Genomic DNA, 23007 nt, shown 5'->3' on the forward strand with positions numbered 1-23007 from the left:
ATCACTGTGAGTGTTAGGCTAACTTGGGTGGTAGGAGTGATATTTGATTCTAAAATTAAATGAATAAATTGAGTCCTAGAACAAGGCAGTTTTACTGCTGATTTCTGTTGAACATTATAAAAACAGTGAAGACCACTTCTTTAGCTATTCCAGCAAATTCAAGAGGAAGGAATTCTTCTTAGTGTACGCTACATGGTCGACATTAATGTAAAAACTAGGCCAGGGCACAAAGAACGAGATGGGCAGTGCAGTGGCTGGGGGAGGGGGCGTGTTGAGGTGCCGTGCACAGTCCTGACGACCTGAGTGTGAGCTTTGCGTCCTGCAAGGGAGCAGGCAAGAACTGACAACAGGAGCCGTGCTCTGGCCTCACATGTGCACCTGCATTCACACATGTATACATGAAAACACAACATGATTAAAATAAGACTCAAGGTAGAATAAAACTGTAGGATAGTATCTTTCAACCTAGATGTCCAGGTTTCAACACGGCACTACCAGTCCCAGTCTACAGCATATTACAAAGGGCCACACTCTCTGATCGAGTGGAATTCATCACAGCGATCACTCAGCATATACAATATATATAATACACACACACACACACACACACACACACACACACACACACACATATTAGATCAATACAGCGAAGAACAAAACTATAATTCTTTAGGTAATAGTCAACATTATTTCATGGTAGAAGCAATGTTGGAGCCAGGTGGTGACATACACCTTTAATCCCAGCACTCAGGAGGCAGAGACAGGTGGATCCCTATGAGTTTGAGGCCAGCCTGGTCTACAGAGTGAGTTCTAGGACAGCCAGGGCTGCACAGAGAATCCCTGTCTCAACAACAACAACAACTACAAAAACAAACCCAAACCAAAACAAAAACCAAACAAACAAAAAACCCAATGTTGGATATTAGCTGTAGAAGGAAGGAATGTACCCTGACATGAGACAGACAGCAGGCCACAGTTGTCACTGTGCTCAGGACATGCTGACAGCTTTCTAGGTCTGCAGCAAGTCAAGGGTGTCTGCCTTCATCACTTTTATTGCTGGAAGCTTTAGAGTCATCTGACAAGCAAAAGAAGGAAGATATTCAAATCCCCAAAGAGGAAATCTCATTGTCACGCTTACTACAGGGCTTTCTGTAGAAAACCTCAAAAGTTCTCTTGACCCTTTTAGACCAATTCACCAATTATGCAACATTGTAAGATAGTACAACACCTCACTGTCAGCAGTGCCACAGTGCCCGGCGTGGCCTCAGAGGTGGACTCTGGGCAGAGGACCTGGGAATAATGTGACATGCCTTGGGCACTAAAACGGTGTCAGGAAGGGACTTGTGAGGATGTCTGAGATACTCCGAGCAGCCCAAAAATGTTATCTGTCTGTGAATCTTAATACACTCCCTCATATCAGTACCAACCTGCCAACTCATTATAAGAAGTAAAAGAAGTAATACATAGAAGTCTGCCCTCAGCCTGTGTCAGTAATGGAAGCTTTTTTCCCAATGGCCTCCTGACTGTCCTTCCCTCGCAGAGGAATGGAGCTGAACTTTGCATGTAGTCACTGGAAACTGGTTGAGTTTCATGTGTGATGTTGTTAGAAAAAAAAAAGCTTTTGATGGACTACATTAAATTTACTAAACTGAAACCACTTTCTGTTGTTTGGAAAAGAAGCATATATCTGAAATTAGAAATGGTTTGGAAACATATATAAGTGTAACATGTCCTCAGTAGAGGTGGGTGCAGTATGCATGAGCCCTGGCCTTCAGTAGAGGTGGGTGCAGTATGCATGAGCCCTGGCCTTCAGTAGAGGTAGTGTAGTATGCATGAGCCCTGCTGAAAGCAGAAGTCACAAAATAATCCCACACCAGTTCAGAATTATGAATAATAAAGGGTTATTTATTTAAGGGAAAACTTACAAATTAGTGTCCTAGATAACAGTCCTGTGTGCAAACAGGAACAGTCTAGCAGCTGGAAGCAAGTGAGCGCATGTTTAACAGCTGCATTTATAAGAGACCACGCCCAAGTGGGCTGGTATCTTAAATGCTGCTGGCTGAAAGAGCAGAATGTGCTCCCACAGTTCCTCTCCCTTTTATTTAAATAAGAGAGTTCCAAACCCAATACAAAACTTTATACACTAGGAACAAATATCAAGTATAATTAGAATTAGAATCAGCATAAACAATATTAAGCAAGGAACGTATGCTAAATGTTTTAATAAACATCCTGTCCTAAAGAGTCTAAGTCTTGTATAGGCAATGTCTTGGCTAGATCGTAAGAGTACAGACTATATAATCTTCAATTCCATCAGAGGCCTGAGAAGGAAGATAATATTACTTGAGCAGGCAGGAATTACAACCAAGCAGCTTCCAAAGTGAGCAATATGTGACAGAGACAGTTAGCTACCTGAACAATCACCTAAAGTCTCATTTTCAGTGTTGAAACAACCAACTTTGGCTAAGGCCTAGTGTAACCAACAATTTTCAGAGGCAGGAAATTTTTCAGAACTATCTTACCCTGTCTTGGCAAGATTTGGAGTCTTTTTTCTTGTGTCCTATTTATCCGGTCTGGATACCATATACTTTGTCAGTGGTGGAGGTATGGGCAGTTCCTTGCCCAAAGGCCAATGGTGCCAAGAAGAAAACAAACTGAGTGGAGTGTCTTCGGTGCTCACCATTCTCTCGGGAGTAGATTGGTGCTTTCAGGAGCATTAATGTCTCATGTCAACAGAACCCTAAGTTATTAGGGAAGGCAGCTCAAAGAGAAAACAGAAAGCTAAAACGTAGTAAGCCATGGAGGAGCAGTTACACTTGTAATTATTAAAATAAGTGGATTTTGATATGGTCATGTTTAAATGGTACAAACGTGAACTCTGCACTAGAAGGAGATCAGTCAAAATAGAATGTGACTATGTTAAAGGGAAGAAAAGCCTAAAAGAAAAGCACAAGGAAGGCATTCTGTGTGGGAGGAATGATGTCAGATTAGCTATGCAAATAGCACAGGGATCTAGAGAATTAATGCTGCAAAACCATTATTTAAAAAATATTCTAGAACATTTAATTCTGCCTACACATGCTGTCTTTAAGTGGAAGACCTTTGCTCTTTCCAGTGGTGATCTGGATATTGAGGAAACAGCTTTAAATATGCTAATATATTCATGCTCAGATTCAAAGGAACATTTTTGACAGTTTAAATGCATACGTAGAAATACGACTGGCATTGTGCAGCTCCTCTTTGTTGGGGTTGTGGGGGGTTATGAGACAGCTTCTCTGCAAACCAGTGTACGTGAACTCATCACAGTTCTCTCGTCCCCAGCTCCCAAGCGCCGGAGTTGTAGCCGTGGGCCACCACATCTGGTCACTGTGTTGTCACAGAGTTGTTCAAAGTGGGGCTGCAGTTCCCCAATCTTTAAAAGAAATGCATGGCATGAAGCAGAAGAGGAATCCTCCATCACATCTACTTTAGAGTTAGCGCTTCTCTCTCTAAGGTGTGAGCTTCACCTCTTTCTATGTTTAGCTCTTTGTACTTCACATTGTATGGCTACAGGGGTTGGTTTTTGTGTTGTTTTGGTGCTGCTCGCAGATACTCCAAACTCCTTTTACAGGGATGAGTCTTGCTGAGTTTCTGCTGCACATCTGCAAATATCCACGTGCAAGAGTTTTTTTTTTTTTTTCTTGGAAATTTACCAAAATTTCTGGGTTGTAGGATTTCATCAAATTTACCTGAAATTGTCAAACTGCTAAAGTAATTATGCCAGTTTTGCCAGCGAGAGATTTCTTTCTCCATATACTTTCGGCAGTCTTGAGAATCAGCTGTCTTGAGGTTTTTGTTTTTAGGTTTCTGACCATGAAGATGGAGCACCTTTTCATGTGGCTGCACTTTAATATCTTTCACTTCCTCTTGTGGTGTTCATGTTTGCCCAATTAAAAATAGAAGTTCAGTTTTTAAAGCAGTTGCTTATATTTTGTGGTCATATGCTTCTTTTCTGTCCGCTTCAGAGTTGTAGCTTAATCAGCATTATTAGTCCGGTATTAGTCAAGGTCTCCTATGTGAGGAATCACGCCAAAACCTCATTCATAGGCATGTGTGCTCCATCGAGCTGTGCACTTGAGTTGGATAATTAGTCGTGGAGCTTCCTTGGCTGTAGTGACCTGTAGTGAAAAAGGAGCTGACATCTTATAGCTCTCTGGAGATTTATAAAGTTTTACTGTTATTATGATCATCTTTTAAATGTGACCATTTATTGTTAGTCTTTAAGTTACCTCTGTAGTGCTGTTTTAAATGAACATTTTTATTTTGAATCTTCTGGTTTGCTTGGACTGGTATCTTCTTCCTCTTTTTTTTGGTGGTGGTGGTAGCATGATGGTGGTGGTGGTGGTGGTGGTGGTGGTTGAGGGTGTGGTGTTGGTGATGATGGTGGTGGTGGTGGAGTAGGTGGTAGTGGTGGTGATGGTGGTGGTGGTTGTGGTGTTGATGTTGGTGATGATGGTGGTAGGGTGGTGGTGATGGTGGTGATGGTGGTGGTTGTGGTGTTGGTGGTGGTGATGATGGTGGTGGTGGTGGTGATGGTGGTGGTGATGGTGGTGGTAGTGATGGTGGTGGTGATGGTGGTGATGGTGGTGGTGATGGTGGTGGTGGTGGTGGTGGTGTCGGTGGTGTCAATTCAGAGGATGCGGCTAGCTGTCCAGATCTTCCCATGGCCTGATGAGTGCTGTCAGATGTATACTAATTACCTTGTGAACCTAAGACTCAATCCTGCCCCGAGTGCCGGGCGATGTGCAGTGATCAGCTCCAGGGAAGTGGGCAGGGGTGGAGTATGGTGGATTCTCTCCTACTAGGGTGTGGGAGGAGACAAACTGAAGATGACAGGCAGGTTCTGCTTTTTCATACTGAGTGGAGCACAGTTCACTTGCTCTACCAATCCTAACAGAAATGCAGTTGGTGGTAGTCCTTGGCTTTCTAGCAGGAACCCTTCTCACCACCGTGCCTGTCTTTCAGGTCTTTCGGCAGCGCAGCGGAAGTTTGCTCATTCGCTCAGAGACTTCAAGTTCGAGTTCATTGGGGACGCCGAGACAGACGACGAGCGGTGCATAGGTAAGGAAGGCGGGAGGTCTGGTTTGCTTTCCTCCCTCACGCCCAGCACAAACTCATGCCTTTCTCCTTTCAGATGCTTCCTTACGGGAATTTTCCAACTTTCTGAAGAATCTGGAAGAACAGAGAGAGATCATGGTGAGCGTCAGGGATGTGCATGTATCGATGAACAGTTTCCGGGAGGGGGCGGTCTGGGCTAGACAGAAGTTTGATGCATTTAGCGCTTTGGATTGGGGTTTTCTGAGCTCTGATTTCTGGGTTCCTGATGGTTTTGACAGTGATGAGTTCTGGGGCGAGGTTCTGGACCTCTTGGCTGCGTCTTTCATCTTCACCTGTAAAGTCAGAGGTTGATGCTGGTTTGGGCTTTGTTAGCAGAGCCTTTGATTTACATAGCTGTCATGCAGAGGCAGAATATACCCTAAAGCAGAAGGCAGACATGCCTGCTTGGACGTAGAGGGAGCCGGAGGATGATTTTGAGCCATAGCTCTGGATTTCTAGTCCGAAGGTGGACAGAGCTCTGGATTTCTAGTCTGAGGGTGGACAGAGCTCTGGGTTTCTAGTCCGAGGGTGGACAGCGCTCTGGATTTCTAGTGTGTATGTGTGTACTTTCTTAGACATTTATGTAAAGTTTCTGCATCCTGATAAGCCTCTCCACCAGTGCAATAATCAAAATCAGATCAAATCAAACCAAATTAGAAAAAGCCCAGGTTTTATGGATACCAACGCTCCCAGACGGCTTTCCAGCCCCCCAGAGAGGAACCAGGGAAGGAAGACAGGAAACTCATGTGTTTGTTCTGGGAGGGGTGGGGGGGGAGGGAGGCGCAGTTTAAATACTCTGAGGGAGTGGTCTTGAGCATTTCTGGGGAGGGGGTCTTTGTTTGGCGGGCTTTCTCAGGGGTGGAGTCAGCACTGAGGCAACTCCCGGGGAAGGGAACTTGGGATGGAACTTCCAGGCAAACATTCCAGACCTGGGGTGAAGCCTTAACCCAAACATTTTAGTTATTTCTTTCTGGGTTCCCGAGCATGTGGTCAGCATTTATTGATCATTTATGTTCTTATTGGTTGAAATCTGAGGGCTTGGAGCCAGCATTGCAGCATGCCTGCATCCAGTTTTATATGCCAGCAAGGGAGGTGATGTGTGGACTTACAAGGTGCTGTCAGGCCGTGCAGAGTGCTGCAGCTCACAGCAGAGATGGGTAAGGAGCCGTGGGTGAGCCCGGCAGAGAGAGAGCTGGCGGTCAAGTGCTGAGGGCCTTTTTGGCAAGAGGACTGGCCTGTGCAGGAAGGGGGTTCTCGGCAGAGAAATACCATGTGACCACTTTCTGCCATGTGACCACTTTCTGCCCTGATGGTCTGTTGCCGTCATAGGTTTCTTGGAGTGAATTGATGAGGTCAAGAAACGGGAATATGTTCTACTGGGGTGTAGATAGTGCGGTTCATAGAGATGCTGTTAGCTGAGAGCTGATTTAATCTCAGCCGACTGACTGTGTCTGAGGTAAGATAAGCCTCAGACATAAGAAGCTTGGGTTCCTGGGGAAGGGCAAATGTGAGAGCAGGATTGTGTCTGTGGGAGGCTTTGAACCCCTGAGAGGAGAATGGTACAGCATGTTAAAACTGACATGTGGGCCGGGTGTTGCGGTGCACACCTTATTCCCAGGACTTGGGAGACAGAGGCTGGTGGATCTCTGTGATTTTGAGGCCAGCCTGGTTGATGGAGCGAGTTCTAGGACAACCAGGGCTACACAGAGAAATCCTGTTTTGAAAAACCAAACCAAACCAAACCCACCAAAACCCACAAAACTGATTTGTGGGAACAGAAATTCTTGCTGGAGAGGAAGCAGTGGGGAACAGCCGCAGGCACCCTGAAGTTTTGAACATGATACTCCAGTTTAATTTGGGAAATTGAAAGCATTACAAGAATACAGTGTTAAATTATGTGTTCTCAGCACCCAGTGTCACATCTGATCCTGTTTCTCCAGTATTCCTATTCCCCTGCTGTCATTTTGACTGAAAGCTCAGCATTGAGTCATCCCATGTACAAATGCATACTGTTTCAAGTACAGCTACCTCAGGGCCTATCTGAGGAAGCGGCGCTTTAATAACAATAAGAACAAAACACCTTTATTCCAGAAAACAGCTCAGTTCTAGATTCTTCTGTGTCTCTCAGTAGCAGTTGATCTCTCTGCAGCGTCATTCAAATGAAGGACATTGATGGTAAATGTCCATGCCATTTGTTTGTAGGGTTTTTAGCTTTGCCCTTGACCAGAATTTATAATTACCTATTTTTGGAAGGATATAGGAGGGCCCACTTGTGTGTCCTGTCTGCTCTGTTAGTTTAGCCACGAAATAATCACACAGAAACTGTATTATTTAAAAACACTGCTTGGCCCATTAGCGCTACCTTCTTATTGGCTAACTCTTCCATCTTAATTTAACTCATTTCTGTGTATCACCTGTGTATCACCACATGGCATTGGCTCACCAGCAAAGATTTGGCATGTCTGACTCTGGCGGCAGCTCCATAGCATCTCTCTGACTCTGCCTTCTTCCTCCCAGCATTCCGTCCAGTCCTCCCCGCCTACCTAAGTTCTGCCCTATCAACAGGTCAAGGCAGTTTATTTATTCATTAATGGTAATCACAGCACACCGAGGGGACTCCCACAGCAGAAGGAGAACAAGGTCTCCTGTGTAGCCTAGTTCTCAAGCTTGTAGCCACCTACTTTTGCCTCTTGAGTGCATGCAACCTCCTGAGGCTGTGGGGGGGGGTAGGCATGCAGCGTTGCATGCAGCTCCTGAGTGCTAGGGGTAGGTAGGCATGCACCGTCACATGCAGCTCCTGAGTGCTGGGGGTAGGCATGCACTGTCACATGCAGCTCCTGAGTGCTGGGGGTAGGCATGCACCGTCACATGCAGCTCCTGAGTGCTGGGGGTATATCACCTCTCCTGAAGCATTAAAACTGGGTGGAGTCATCATGGCTGCCTTTTGAAAGCTTATGGAGAAACAGTTGTGACATTGGAGTACAGGGCAGCTGTAAATTTTGAATAAGAAACTTTCAGTGTGTTCCTGAAGAAGAGCTGGTAATTACAAGTTAATTAAAATAGACAAAGTATGAAGTGTGGTTGGCGGGGAGAGGGACAGGGAAGTTGTGCGGAGCTGAGAGTCGTGGTCCAGGCCAAGGCAGAAGGAGGTCTCTAGTGCTCTCCTTAGTTCCTTTCTTCTATGTACAGCAGCAGGGAGGGGCTTGAGCAGCTGGACTGAATGCAGGTGCATTCTGGGAACTCAGAACAAAATACAGTCAACAGGCCTCTTAAAATGAGTGTAAGCTGGCAGCCTGCTAAAAGCCATGGGTTAGGAAAGGAAAGCAGAATGAGACAGCTGAAATAGTTTCTGAGAAGGTTGGTGTAGTTTTAGTGATTATTAAAACTTCAAAATTAATCAGTATTTTCCCATAGTCTGAAAGTAACAGTGAAGCATGGTCATTGGATATTCATAATTAAGACTTAATCAGTAGAAGGGAAAATTAAGTTAAAATTGTGGAAGACCAAAACCAATGCCAGATGTAAGATTTTATTTTGTTATTATGTTTTTATTTTATTTTCTAACTGAATATGTGTTCTATAGGGTTTTGGGCTTTAAAGGTAAATTCATCTGTCTGGAAGTGCAGCAGTTGGTCTAGACTTTCCATCCGATGAAGCTTACAGCATTATGTGTATGTGCCTAGTCTATCCCTAGGTGGGGCCGTATTTAGTTCAGCAAATCCCACTGTGTGCTTACTGCTGGCCACAGTTCTTTCTCCTGAGTAGGTGGATGTCCACTGGGGGAATGGTCAAGAGCATGTACAGTAACAGAGGCACGGGAATTCTGGGAGGTCTGCAGAGGTGGGGGGTGAGCCGAGTGGAAATGCCTCAGTTACCCAGTTAAGCCCAGATGATCTGAAATGCTGGGTCCTCCATGTTCTGTCTGGGTAAGAGGGAAGGCTGTTTGAGTCCCCCCCCCCCCCCCATTGCCACCAGATACATTACTAAGATTCTGGGTGTGGCCTAGTGGTGGAGCACACAGTAGGAAGGTTCGGTCCCTGGTGTCAAGGAAACTGTGAACTGGAATCCAGTGACTCACTGGGAAGGAAGTAGCCAGAGAACCAATGTGGGAAGAGAGATCACTGTTTGCCTCCACACCCAAAGTCTGGTCTCTACTGGAAGACGAGCCCAGCCCTCCAGTTATCGCTGTGTGTTTCAGGACAGGGTTTCTAACCCTGACAGTGGATGTGAAGAAGCTAAACTCAGGAGCTGGGCTAGACCCAGTGAGAGGCCAGAGCTGGGGGCTTGTGTCTATGCAGGGTGTGCTAGGGAGCTGCCAGCATTCCTCTGATGCTCCATGGCCTGACAGGACATGGTGTACGTATCTGAGGTGGGCGGTTGTCTAGGCGTCTAGGGACTTTGGAAACAGTGCTGCAGAATTTATGAGCATATCTAGAAGGCCCTTTATGCTGTATTTACTTCTTTGAGTAAATCCTTTGAGCAGAATGATTGTGATATTCTTGCCAGCCCGCAAGGGCGCAGTTTCTGAGGTTCTGGAAAATCAGAATAGGGGTGTAGTAGAAGGTTAGAAAAGCTGCAAGGAACGGTACCTGTGGAAGATGGAAGGCAGAATTTTCCAGGTGTGTCCAGAGGTACCTTAGCCAACCGTGTTCAGTACCAACTTGTCAGGCAACTTGTCTACCTCAGGGAAATTTTAAAAATATACATATGTATAAACATATATATACATATACATACACACATATATGTTCTGGGGCTGGAGAGATGGCTCAGCGATTTAAGAACACTGGCTGCTCTTCCGGAGGTTCTGAGTTTAATTCCCAGGAACCACACAGTGGCTCACAACCATCTGTAATGAGATCTGGCGCCCTCTTCTGGCCTGCAAGCACCCATGCAGGCAGAGCACTGTCTACTTAATAAAAATGTATTCTGAGCACTGCTATAGCAACTTTGGTTTTTGACACTTGAATTTTGTTCTCATCTATTACTGTTTATCTATAAAAATGTTGTATGATGTCACTGAAGTAATATTGATTAAAGTAAATGAATGTTTCTACTCTTGGGGGGGGAGGGGGGGAACCTCTTAACGTTCCTTTTTCAGTGTGTCCCGCAGCAGGTGATCTCTAAGCATGTGTTTGGACCAGCATCACCTCCTGCAGTGAGGGCTGGCTTTCACGTAAACTTGATAGGTTTGAATCACCCGGGAGACCCAATGGTAGGCTTGTCCGTGGAGGTGTGTGCAGAGAGGATTAACTGAGGGGGCAGTGTCTACCCTCACTGTGGATAGCACTGTCCTGTGGGCTGGGCTCCTCGACTGAGTAGGAAGGGAGAAAGGAGAGCTAGGTGAGAGCCAGCACTCATCCTCTCTGGTCTTTGGCAGGGGTGAGCTGTGTCCACTGCTTCATTTGCCTCCCAGACTCTCCATGCCGACAGTACACTCTTAAACTTCGAGCCACAATGAATTAAGTCACTTCTCTAAGATATTTTGTTACAGCCTCAAGGTAATTAATTTATGGGAGGATATGTTAGAAATGCCTGTTCTCAGGCTATACCCCAGACGCTATGAGTTCTGAAATCTGGGGGATTGTGTTAGAAATGCCTGTTCTCAGGTTGTACCCTAGATGCCATGAATTCTTAAATCTGGGGTATGCGTTAGAAATGCCTGTTCTCAGGTTGTACCCTAGACACCATGAATTCCGAAATCGGGGGGTATTCTAGAAATACCCATTCTCATAGACTTGCTGAATTCTGAAATCTGAACCACTAGCCAATGGGATCTCTTTTGCCTCAGAGTTAGGTCTCTCAGAAAGTTCAAACATGGGTTTTGGTGACTTTACCAACCACGAGGGTTAAAAGACTCAATGGGTGAAGTTTTTACCCGTCCTTTCCAGAGGCCTGGAAACTATGCCCATATCTGATTTGTCTTGACGCAGGGTTCTACTGCTAGTAGTTTTTGTGTTGCTCAGTAATGGTTAATGTTGCTTATGCATGTGAATTTTTGTGACAAATGGCGTAACGCTGGGCGCTGTTGCACAGTCTGTGCTGTCCGTTTACTCTCACAGGTCATATTTATAATAACAAATGCGCAGTCAGCTCTTTCTGAAGACAGAACGGCACAGCTGTGTGATTCTGTTGGCTGGAACGTTGATGACAGCAGTCCTAGCAGTCAGTCATGGAGACACTTCCTAGTTTGTTTTCAAAGTTGTCCATGACAGTGGAGCGCACCTTTAATCCAGCACTCAGGAGGCAGAGGCAACTGTGAACCTCTGAGTTTGAGGCCAGCCTGGTCTACAGAGCAAGTTCCAGGATAGCCAAGTCTGCATGGAGAAAGCCTGTTTCAAAAAACCAAACCAAACCAAATGAAACGAAACAAAACCAAAAAAAAAAAAAAAAAAAAAAAACCCCTCAAAAATACAAAAATTAAAAACAAGAACAAAACACTGAAGTTGTCTGTGACTTAATTTTACAGAGGCTTGCTTTCTCTCTTTGGAGATAATCTTTACCATCTGATGATATATTTTATTATTTTGTCCTGAGAGCATATTACAGTTTAGTCAGATATGCACGCTGCGTTGTGAGTTCTGCTGGAGGAATGCCCCAGTTGAGGCTTTATCTTTACATGCTTGGAATACTTAAGGAATTACATCCATAACTGCAGCTCAGCACTGCAGAGTGAGTGAGAGCTGCTGTGCGCTTGGGGCCCTGTTTGGGAGAAGCCTTCTGGCTCCCTGAATCAGAATCCTCTCTGTTGGTGACTCATCATAGGCTGTAACCCTCCAGCCTGGCCTCATCAGATTATGCTTCCCTGCTGGAGCTCGTTTCCTCTCCTTCATATCCTTGGGGTCTGTTCTTCATTTCTAAGTAATACTTACTTTGTAGTCTACCTGCATACATGCACGCACATGCACACGTGTGTGACACACACCCACACCCACATGCATATCCACACCTACCCACCCACCTCCGCCATTCACCCACTCACCCAAAGAGACACCGGAATATTATCAGTTCATTCCTATAATTGCATAAACTTAAGGATATTTTTATGAATCAGCCATAGCTATTTTATGACATATGCTTTTTGATGAGCTAGGGCACCTAAGATCATGCATTAGTTATAAATATAAGAGAAAATTGGAGCCCATTGAAGTGAGGGATTTGTTCTGTATCAGTAAGTTGGGAACCACCTCCATCTTTAGGAGACCAGCATATAAGAGAAACATTCTGTTTCTTGGCTTCAGCTATTTCTAACTTTGTCTTTTCCCCACCTCTTTTGCGGGGGAGCATAGGCTGGAGAGTGAAGCCCCAGCCTTGTGCTCACCAAGGACAGATTTTGATAGCACTCAATACCTTCAGCTCTTGCCCCCAACTGTGAAGCTGAGTGAAATGTGTGTAATAAATGCATCATGTGGCTGCCGTCCGCCAGGCAGCAGCACGACAGATGTGAGTGCGGGTGTGTTGCTTCTTGCCTGTGTAAGCAGCTGCAAGCTGTGGGTATTTCAGCTCAGTCATTAGCGAAGGGGCAGGTTACGGAGGGATGGCGAGACTCTGTTTAGAGAACTTGTCAATGCAGTCCCGCAACCACTGCCTCAAAAGTGGGTGCTGCCACCTTGGGACTAAATACTGGATTTTGAAGTGGGGCACCCTTTAAAGAAGTGATATGTCTCCAGTGTTCTTGGAGGCACAAAGGAAAAATGTTTGTGTGGGAACCAGATTTTGGTGACTAAGATGGAAAGTGAATCACAAGTGTTTGGGCTCTGAAGTTTTAGAAATATCTTCACACAAGTAGTTTGTTTCCTTTTGCCTGTGTATACATGATGATAATAAACCAACTCTCAAGTAGCTCTTTCAATAAACTAAAACATAAGTGCTAAGTTCACAGATAATTAGACTTGCTTCACATGGGATACTGGAGCGTTTTCCACGTTACGGCATGCTATAGTCAGTAGAAGTGTTTTTATGTTGATGGTGGGGTTTGTTTAATGCCACAGGGATTACCAGGGGCTGTGGTAATGTAGAAGACTCTGGGAGGTTTACCAGTCACAGGTCTGGTGCAGGGAGTGGGAGAACGCTGGGCTGTGGACTTCGTTGCATTAGTGTAAAGGCCAGGCTTCCTTCGTCTGCCGATGACTGTGCACTGTGTAATCAGGGAAGGAGACAGTTCCTGATGGACAGCTTTGCTCAGCTTTTCCTAGAGTTCTTTGCAGCCCCAAATGCATGATTCAGCCTTCCTCTCTTCCTCCCTTTCCTGGGATCAGATCTGTGTCTATAACCTGCAGCTCTTCCGCCACCTCTCTGGGTTCTCTCCTCTCTCTTTCTCAAACCCTTCTCCTAATATATTTCCTGGGTTTCTAAGGTTCCCCTTTGTGTTAGAGAATTCTGACTAGGAAAATGAACTTTTGTAACAGACACTTGTTTCCGGGCCCAGTTGTGTTTGTTATCAACATCAGCAGACACTTTGTGTTTGTATAAACTGTTCTTTTAATTGTTTAAGTTGCTAAAGTTTCAATCAAAAAGCAAATAGTTTTAAAAGGCTGCTCTGTGCCTGGCCGTGTTTTAGTGCTTGAGGATGCAATGGGGAATTAGCTCATTGTCCAGGTCAGGTGCTTAGCTGGTGCCACCCAGGAGACTGAATTACCAGGGCCATTGAGCCCAGGTGGTGGTCTCCTTCCAGTCAGGGTGACCCAAGCATCACAGAGAGGCTGGAGATCCAGGTTCTGTTCGTTACTGACCAGATGCTCTTTTTGAAGAGCACACCTCCCTTTCCCTTGCTCTTCTTTTTAAATTTAGCAGTTTCTTGCCTGATGGAGTATGATGTTTTACTTCCAGCTCTGTCTGTAATATCACTGATTTATGAAACTGCAATTCTCTTTTTCTGACTTAAAACTGGAAAGCCAAATTCCAATTCTGCCTGATGATGTTTTTGTAGTGTCTGACAGACTAATCCCTCACTTACTTCCATGGTTTTAACTTCCTTCTCATAGTGTTCTGCCCAAGTATTTATTTTGTTAAAAAAAATAGAAGCGGGGTCCTTAATGTCCCACATGCAGAGAGGGAAGAGGGCCAAGGATAAACAAGGGTAGATGTTCCAAGTCCTTCTTAGGCTAATGCCCTCCTGAAGATGCACAGCAGATTTTGAGTTATGGTTTTTATTATTTACTAAGCCTAAGTTATTTCATTGCTACCAACAAAGGGCATTAGATTTTGAAAATTATAGTCAAAGTACCATGTTTTTTCTTCAGAGTTCATTATTATAGAAAGGAAGGTTTTAACTTTAACATAGTAAAATTACAGATAACAAAACAGGTATCAAGCAAGAATTACAGTTGGGATATCTGTATCTACTTTATCTTTTATCATAACTAAGGAAAACTATAATTATAATCTATTATTCAATCCAACAAAAACTCCAGAAGGATATAACGTTACCTAAGTTAACAGGAAGTGCATTGGAAGCAACTTGTAAAACTCTAGAAATGACAGAGACATCTCACTGCCTGGACAGTAACCCAAAGTTCTTTTATAACATCGGGGCATCCATCTTCAGCCTATAGGTTCATAGTATCTGGCAACCTTTTCCGTGATGCAAAACATTGGAAGATTTCTTATGCTTTGTATTGGCAAGGTTCATCAGTTGCTTTCTTCTGTGTCCTACAGAAGGTCTGGTAGACTCTTTGAGCAAGCAGGAATCCCAAAGGACAGTCTGACCTTTAGGCAAGTTCAGCAGTCATTTTTCTGTGGGTCCTGCATGTCAAGCAGTCCAGGCAAGAGCAGTTTCTTGCCCAAATGGTTAGCAAACTCCATAAGGAGCCTTTCCATGTCCATTATCCTTTTGAAGTAGATTGGTGCTGCCAGGAGCAGATGTGTCTCAATGTCATGAAAAGTCTTAAGTTCTTAAACATTTTAAATGCCATATTCTGTTAGTCTTTGAAATGTTTGAAGAATAACCATCTGAAATATATCTCTGTACATCTAGAAAACCTAACTAGTTATTATAGATGGCTATTTATTAAGCTGTATTTCTTAATAATACATTACATTTTTTTTCTTTTTTTATTAAAAATTTCCATCACCTCCCCTCCTCCTCCCCTTTCCCTCCTCTCCCTCCCACCCATCCCCCCACTCCCTCCCTCTCCAAGCCAAAGAGCCATCAGGGTTTTCTTCACTATGTTAAGTCCAAGGTCCTCCCAGCTCCCCCTAAGTCCAGGAAGGTGAGCAACCAAACTGACAAGGCTCATAGTGAGCCCGTCCATGCTGTAGAGTTCAAGAGCATCGCCGTTGTCCTTGGTTTCTCAGTCCTCCTCCACCGTCAGCCACATTCAGAGAGTCCGGTTTGGTCCCCTGTTCCATCAGTCCCATTCCAACTGGACTTGGTGGTCTCCTGTTAGATCTGTCCCACCGTCTCAATGGGTAAACGCACCCCTCATGGTCCTGACTTCCTTGATCATGATCTCCCTCCTTTTGCTCCTCATCAGGACCTTGGGAGCTCAGTCCGGTGCTCCTATGTGGAGCTCTGTCATTTTCTCCATCCAACGCCAGGTGAAGGTTCTATGGTGATATGCAAGATATTCATGAGTATGGCAATAGGATCTGGACATTTCTGGCACCCTCTCCTCAGCTGCCCAAGGAACTAGCTGGGGGCGTCTTCCTGGACACCTGGGAACCCCTCTAGAGTCAAGTCTCTGCCAACCCTAGAATGGCTCCCTTAATTAAGATATATAATTCCTTGTTCCCATATCCACCCTTCCTATATCCCAACCATCCTATTCCCCCAAGCTCTTCTCATCCTCCACTTCACACTTTTCTCTCCCCATCCCCCCATTCCCACCATCCCACCCCACCCCCAAGTTCCCATTTTTTGTCCGGCAATCTTGTCTACTTCCAATATCCAGGAGGATAACTATATGTTTTTCTTTGGATTCACCTTTTTATTTAGCTTCTCTATGATTTTTTACGAATTATAGGCTCGGTGTCCTTTATTTATGGCTAGAAACCAATTATGAGTGAGTACATCCCATGTTCATCATTTTGGGCCTGAATTACCTCACTCAGAATAGTGTTTTCTATTTCCATCCATTTGCATGCAAAATTCAAGATGTCATTGTTTTTTACCGTCGAGTAGTACTCTAATATGTATATATTCCACACTTTCTTCATCCATTCTTCCACTGAAGAGCATCTAGGTTGTTTTCAGGTTCTGGCTATTACAAATAATGCTGCTATAAACATAGTTGAACAAATGCTTTTGTAATATGATTGGGCATCTCTTGGGTAAATTCCAAACAGTGGGATTGCTGGGTCCTGGGGTAGGGTGATCCCAAATTTCCTGAGAAACCTCCACACTGCTTTCCAAAGCGGTTGCACAAGTGTGCATTCCCACCAGCAATGGATGAATGTACGCCTTACTCCACAACCTCTCCAGCAAAGGCTATCATTGGTGCTTTTGATTTTAGCCAATTTGACAAGTGTAAGATGGTATCTCAACGTTGTTTTGATTTGCATTTCCCTGATTGCTAAGGAGGTTGAGCATGCCCTTAAGTGTCTTTTGGCCATTCAAACTTCTTCTGTTGAGAATTCTCTGTTCAGTTCAGTGCCCCATTTTTTAATTGGGTTAATTAGCATTTTAAAGTCTAGTCTCTTGAGTTCCTTATATATTTTGGAGATCAGACCTTTGGCTGTTGCGGGGTTGGTGAAGATCTTTTCCCAGTCAGTAGGCTGCCTTTTTGTCTTAGTGACAGTCCTTTGCTTTACAGAAGCTGCTCAGCTTCAGGAGGTCCCATTTATTCAATGTTGCCCTTAATGTCTGTGCTGCTGGGGCTATACGTAGGAAGCGGTCTCCTGTGCCCAAATGTTGTAGAGTACTTCCCACTTTCTCCTCTAACAGGTTCAGTGTGTTCAGATTGATATTGAGGTCTTTAATCCATTTGGACTTGAGTTTTGTGCATGGTGATAGATACGGATCTACTTTCATTCTTCTACAGGTTGAAATCCAGTTATGCCAGCACCATTTGTTGAAGATGCTTTCTTTCTTCCATTGTGTGCTTTTAGCTCCTTTATCAAAAATCAGGTGTTCATAGGTTTGTGTGTTAAGATCCGGGTCTTCTATTCGATTCCATTGGTCGACTTCTCTATTTTTATGCCAGTACCAAGCTGTTTTCAATATTGTAGCTCTGTAATAGAGTTTGAAGTCAGGGATGGTAATGCCTCCAGAAGTTCCTTTATTGCATAAGATTGTTTTGGCTATCCTGGGCTTCTTGTTCTTCCATATAAAGTTGATTATTGTCCTCTCAAGATCTGTGAAGAATTTTGATGGGATCTTTAAGGGGATTGCATTAAATCTATAGATTGCCTTTGGTAGTATTGCCATTTTTACTATGTTGATCCTCCCAATCCAAGAGCAAGGGAGATCCTTCCATTTTCTGGTATCCTCTTCAATTTCTTTCTTCAAAGACTTAAAGTTCTTGTCAAATAGGTCTTTCACTTCCTTGGTTAGAGTTACCCCAAGATATTTTATGCTATTTGTGGCTATCGTGAAATGTGACGCTTCTCTGATTTCTTTCTCTGCTTCCTTATCCTTTGTATATAGGAGGGCAACTGATTTTTTGGAGTTGATCTTGTATCCCGCCACGATATTAAAGGGGTTTATCAGCTGTAGGAGTTCTTTGGTGGAGTTTTTCGGGTCGCTTATGTACACTATCATATCATCTGCAAATAACAAAAGTTTAACTTCTTCCTTTCCTATTCGAGTCCCCTTGATCCCCTTGTGTTGTCTTATTGCTATTGCTAGAACTTCAAGCACTATATTGAAGAGATAAGGAGAGAGTGGACAGCCTTGTCGTGTTCCTGAATTTAGTGGGATGGCCTTGAGTTTCTCTCCATTTAATTTGATGTTAGCTGTCAGCTTGCTGTAAATAGCCTTTATTGTATTTAGGAATGACCCTTGTATCCCTAATCGTTCCAAGACCTTTATTATAAAGGGGTGTTGAATTTTGTCAAATGCTTTTTCAGCATCTAATGAAATGATTATATGGTTTTTATCCTTCAGTTTATTTATATGATGGATTACATTGATAGATTTTCGTATGTTGAACCAGCCCTGCATCTCTGGGATGAAGCCTACTTGATCATAGTGGATAATTTTTCTAATGTGTTCTTGGATTCAGTTTGCCAGTATTTTATTGAGAATTTTTGCATCGATGTTCATGAGTGAGATTGGCCTGTAATTCTCTTTCTTGGTTGAGTCTTTGTGTGGTTTAGGTATCAGGGTAACTGTAGCTTCATAAAAGGAATTTGGCAATGACTGTTCTGTTTCTATATTATGAAATACCTTAAGGAATATAGGTATTAGGTCTTCTTGGAAGTTCTGGTAGAATTCTGCATTGAAACCATCTGGTCCTGGGCTTTTTTTGATAGGGAGGTTTCTGATAACAGTTTCTAATTCTTCACGACTAACAGGATTATTTAGATTGTTTACTTGGTCCTGGTTTAACTTTGGTATCTGGTACTTATCTAAAAAAGTGTCCATTTCTTTTACATTTTCCAATTTTGTGGCATACAGGCTTTTGTAGTAAGATCCAATGATTCTCTGAATTTCCTCTGTGTCTGTAGTTATGTCCCCCTTTTCATTTCTGATCTTATTAATTTGCTTGTTCTCTCTCTGCCGTTTGATTAGTTTGTCTAGGGGTTTGTCAATCTTGTTGATATTCTCCAAGAACCAGCTTTTTGTTTCATTGATTCTTTGGATTGTTTTCTGTGTTTCTATTTTGTTGATATCAGCCCTCAGTTTGATAATTTCCAGTCTTCCACTACTCCTAGGTGAGTCTGCTTCTTTCTTTTCTAGAGCTTTCAGGTGTGCTGTTAAGTCTCCCATGTGTGCTTTCTCCGTTTTTTAGTGCTGTGAATTTTCCTCTTAGCACTGCTTTCATAGTGTCCCATAGGTTTGAGTATGTTGTGTCTTTAGTTTTATTAAATTCAAGGAAGACTTTAATTTCTTTCTTTATTTCTTCCTTGACCCAGGTGTGGTTCAGTAGTTGACTGTTCAGTTTCCATGAGTTTGTAGGCTTTCTGGGGGTAGCATTGTTGTTGAATTCTAGTTTTATTCCATGGTGATCCGATAATATGCAGGTGGTTACTAATATTTTTTTGTAACTGTGGAAGTTTGCTTTGTTACCGAGTATGTGGTCAATTTTCGAAAAGGTTCCATGAGCCGCAGAGAAGAAGGTATATTCTTTCCTGTTTGGGTGGAATGTTCTATAGATGTCTGTTAAGTCAATTTGGTTCATTACCTCTATTAAGTCTCTTAATTCTCTGTTAGCTTTCTGTCAGATTGACCTGTCCATTGGTGAGAGAGGAGTGTTTAAGTCTCTCACTATCAGTGTATTTGGTTTGATTGCTGCCTTGAGTTCAAGTAATGTTTCTTTTACATAAGTGGGTGCTTTTGTATTAGGGGCATAGATATTCAGGATTGAGACTTCATTCTGATGGATTTTTCCTGTAATGAGTATAAAGTGTCCCTTTCCATCTCTTCTGATTGATTTTAGTTTGAAGTCAACTTTGTTAGAAATTAGTATGGCCACACCGGCTTGTTTCTTAGGTTCATTTGCTTGATAAACCTTTTCCCAACTCTTTACTCTGAGTACATGTCTGTCTTTGTGGTTGAGGTGTGTTTCTTGTAAACAGCAGAATGTTGGATCCTGTTTTCGTATCCAATCTCTTAGCCTGTGCCTTTTTATAGGTGAATTGAGTCCATTGATATTAAGTGATATTAATGACCAGTGGATGTTAACTCCAGTTGTCATTTTTTATTTGGTAGTAGAGATTGTGTGTTTCCTTTCTTTGAGATGTGCTGGTGAAGGGTCGCTAGATGTCTGAGTTATTTTGGGCAATGCTGGACTCCTTTGTTTGTGAATTTCCTTCTATTACTTTCTGTAAGGCTGGATTTGTGGCTACGTATTGTTTAAATTTGTTTTTATCTTGGAATATTTTGTTTTCTCCATTTATAGTGAATGAAAGCTTGGCTGGGTATAGTAATCTGGGCTTGCATCCATGGTCTCTTAGTTTCTGCAAAACATCTATCCAGGACCTTCTGGCTTTCATGGTTTCCATAGAGAAGTCAGGTGTTAGATAGCATATAAACTATATATAGTTTAAATGTAAACAGACATTTATAAACAGTCATTTAGGGAATTTGGGCGTTGTTCTCTAGACTACTTCCTGCTGATTGGGGATGCTGTTAATCGGGTCTGTCATGGGGTATCCTATGTGGTAGGTCCATCTCAGCCAACAGTTCTGAAGTTGTCATGGATGTTTAACCATCTCAGCCGTTGTTTCAGGGGGTCTTGTGTGATCAAACCACATTAATCTAGAAGGAATTCATAGGTTCTCATCCTCTGTAGAAACCAAAGTAGAACAGTAGAACTTCTTTTCCAAGCAACATATCATTAGATCCAAATTTTGAAGTCAAGACACCTTTAAAATATATATGTTGGTTTAGCTTAGCAGCCTGTACAATGAAATGTGTCTCTATACTTAGCTCATTCACAGTGAAAAAATTCAAAGAAAACATAGTAATATACATAATCTAGACTCTCTGTGTATATTCCATCTTTTTGTGGCTTATTTTTCTTACTCTATTACTCTTTCTTCAAGTTTAATATTTTATTATCTTTCCTTTAATCTATGACTGTCTTTACTCTTTTATATTATAACTGCTTATACTCTTTTTTCCTCTCTCTCTCAAGCCTATGTACATTTATCCAACACTGTGACCCATTTAGAAGTCTTTTCCATATGGATTTCTCTTTATTGCATGCATATCTGTAATTAGTTTTTGACCAGGAGAGCTCTTTTTAATGTTTAAGCAGGAATCGCTAGGACCAACTTCGTGGTCCTGCCTGCTTGCTCTACCAAGTCTAATATGACCAAGGCATGTTTGCTGCCTCTGAGAGCCATTTTCCCCACCCCAGATCCAGGGCCGCAGTGTGTCTGTGTTACCATTAAGCAATTTATAACAAGCTGTTCACAGACCCCATTTAAGTACTCAGCCTCTTGAAAGAGCCAGAGCTGTTTGTGCAACTAGCACCAACCAGGAAGCCTTAAGAGAGCCACACAGTTTTTGGTGCTACTTTTGAGTCAGGAAGCCTTCTCTTGGAGCAGCAAACAGAGCCCATCAGAAAAAAGTATGGTTAACAAGAAGCTGTGCTTGGCTCCCATTTTTTGTGGGTCTAGAAGCCCTTTTTTTTTTTTTTTTTTTTTTTTTTTTTTAAAAAAAAAAAAGCTTTTTTAGGTTTTATGTGGATCCATACCGCAGACAGTAGGTACCATTTTGTTGGTGGAGGCTGCTTGTTCATTTCCCTGCCGCTCAGACCCAAAATAATCATTCAGAAACTATTATTTGCAATACTGTTTGGCCAATTGCTTAAGCATATTTCTAGCTAGCTGTTACATCTTACATCTCCTATGCTATGACATAGGAGACCACTCAGCTAAATGGAGAAGAGGGTCACGGCACGAGTGTGGATGGAGAGTAATTGAACTGTTTAATAATGAGTTGGTTTAGCCAGGAGAAATTTTTTTTTTTTTTTTGTTTTTTGTTTTTTCGAGACAGGGTTTCTTTGCAGCTTTGGAGCCTGTCCTGGAACTAGCTCTTGTAGACCAGGCTGGTCTCGAACTCACAGAGATCCGTCTGCTTCAGGAGAAATTTTTTGCAGCAATATTTCGCTGTATGGTTATGCACATAACAACTCTATTAATAGGAAGGGGGCTAATATATGGGGGCAGTGGAGATAAGGGAAGGTGGTGAAAATGAGCAAGTGCAATGATGCCTTGTGTATGAGAAATGCCATCATGAAACCTAGTATGCTGTATGCAGTTGAGGTTAGTATGTAAGAACAATGTCTACCTTAGAAATAGTTCCCACATTTGTTTAATAAAGAATTATCTTAGCTCTGAGTGCTTAGACAGTAGGACACTATTGTGGCACACACCACATAGTGTTTTTTCTTTTCTTTTTTTTTAGCACAGCTTTTGAGAGCACTGTGTGATAGCCACATCTGAGGATTTGAGTTCTTTTTGTTTTAAGGTACCCCACTTTCTCAAATCTTTCTGATGCTTTCAGAGGGAATATCTTCTAAAGCCACAGGGCGGATGGGCAGCACAGTTGAACAGGCTCTAAAAAATTGAGCCCCAAGATGCATTGCCACAAGTGTCTCAGCGTATCTGCTCCCACCTCTCTCCTTGGGAAGATTTGCAGAATAAAGTTTTTACACGTAGCAATCCTTTTTTGGGAAAGTATTTCTCATTTTGGGAAAGCTGCTTTGTTCAGATTGATAAATCCTTGGCTCCCTTTCTTTAGGTTCTGTTTCAAGGGAAAATAAACACTGTGTCTCAGCTCAGTGGTTTCTTTGCTGCTGTCTGTGACATTGAAGTTGAAAAGTAGAGTTTTCCCTCCAGTGCAATAAAATAGAAAGTGTCTGGAAGGTCGTGGGAGACGATAGTGGCGAGTCTCTTGCTCGCAGATTGTACATTCCTTTAGAGGTCACAAGCACTTGGAATCCAGGCTTTAAATAATGAGGGCTGTGGGGAATGGATATAATTCCGCTGTTTTTTCTATGCTCAGCCTGTCTTTGCTTTTAGCTCCTTATTAGAAAAGCATTGTTTGATGTTTCTCCCGGCTCTTTCTCTGTTTTACCTGGGTATTCTCTTTGGAAAATTGTTACTAATGTTGCCATGGTATGCTACAGTGTGTAGTTTTTGGCCAGAGGTCTTACCATCTTACACTCCAAAGCCTCAGAACTCAGCCTCTCTATGGCCAAGGTGGGAGAGATTGCCAGCTGCTGCAGTGGCTATTATGGGTTCTAGAACCCCCTCCTG

The 23007-nt window shown here is 43.0% G+C and overlaps 1 protein-coding gene across 3 annotated transcripts in view; it reads left to right on the forward strand.

Moving 5' to 3' along the window:
• Positions 1-23007, forward strand: part of Arhgap10 (Rho GTPase activating protein 10) — a 254919-nt gene that overhangs the window by 67665 nt on the left and 164247 nt on the right. For all 3 annotated transcript variants that reach the window (XM_042054222.1, XM_038312528.1, XM_038312529.1), the window contains exons 2-3: positions 5005-5100; positions 5174-5235. In XM_042054222.1, coding sequence (XP_041910156.1) covers positions 5005-5100; positions 5174-5235 — 158 coding nt within the window. The remainder of the gene's footprint in view (positions 1-5004; positions 5101-5173; positions 5236-23007) is intronic.

This window comes from Arvicola amphibius, chromosome 15, assembly GCF_903992535.2.
Source record: "Arvicola amphibius chromosome 15, mArvAmp1.2, whole genome shotgun sequence".
NCBI classification, from domain to species: domain Eukaryota; kingdom Metazoa; phylum Chordata; class Mammalia; order Rodentia; family Cricetidae; genus Arvicola; species Arvicola amphibius.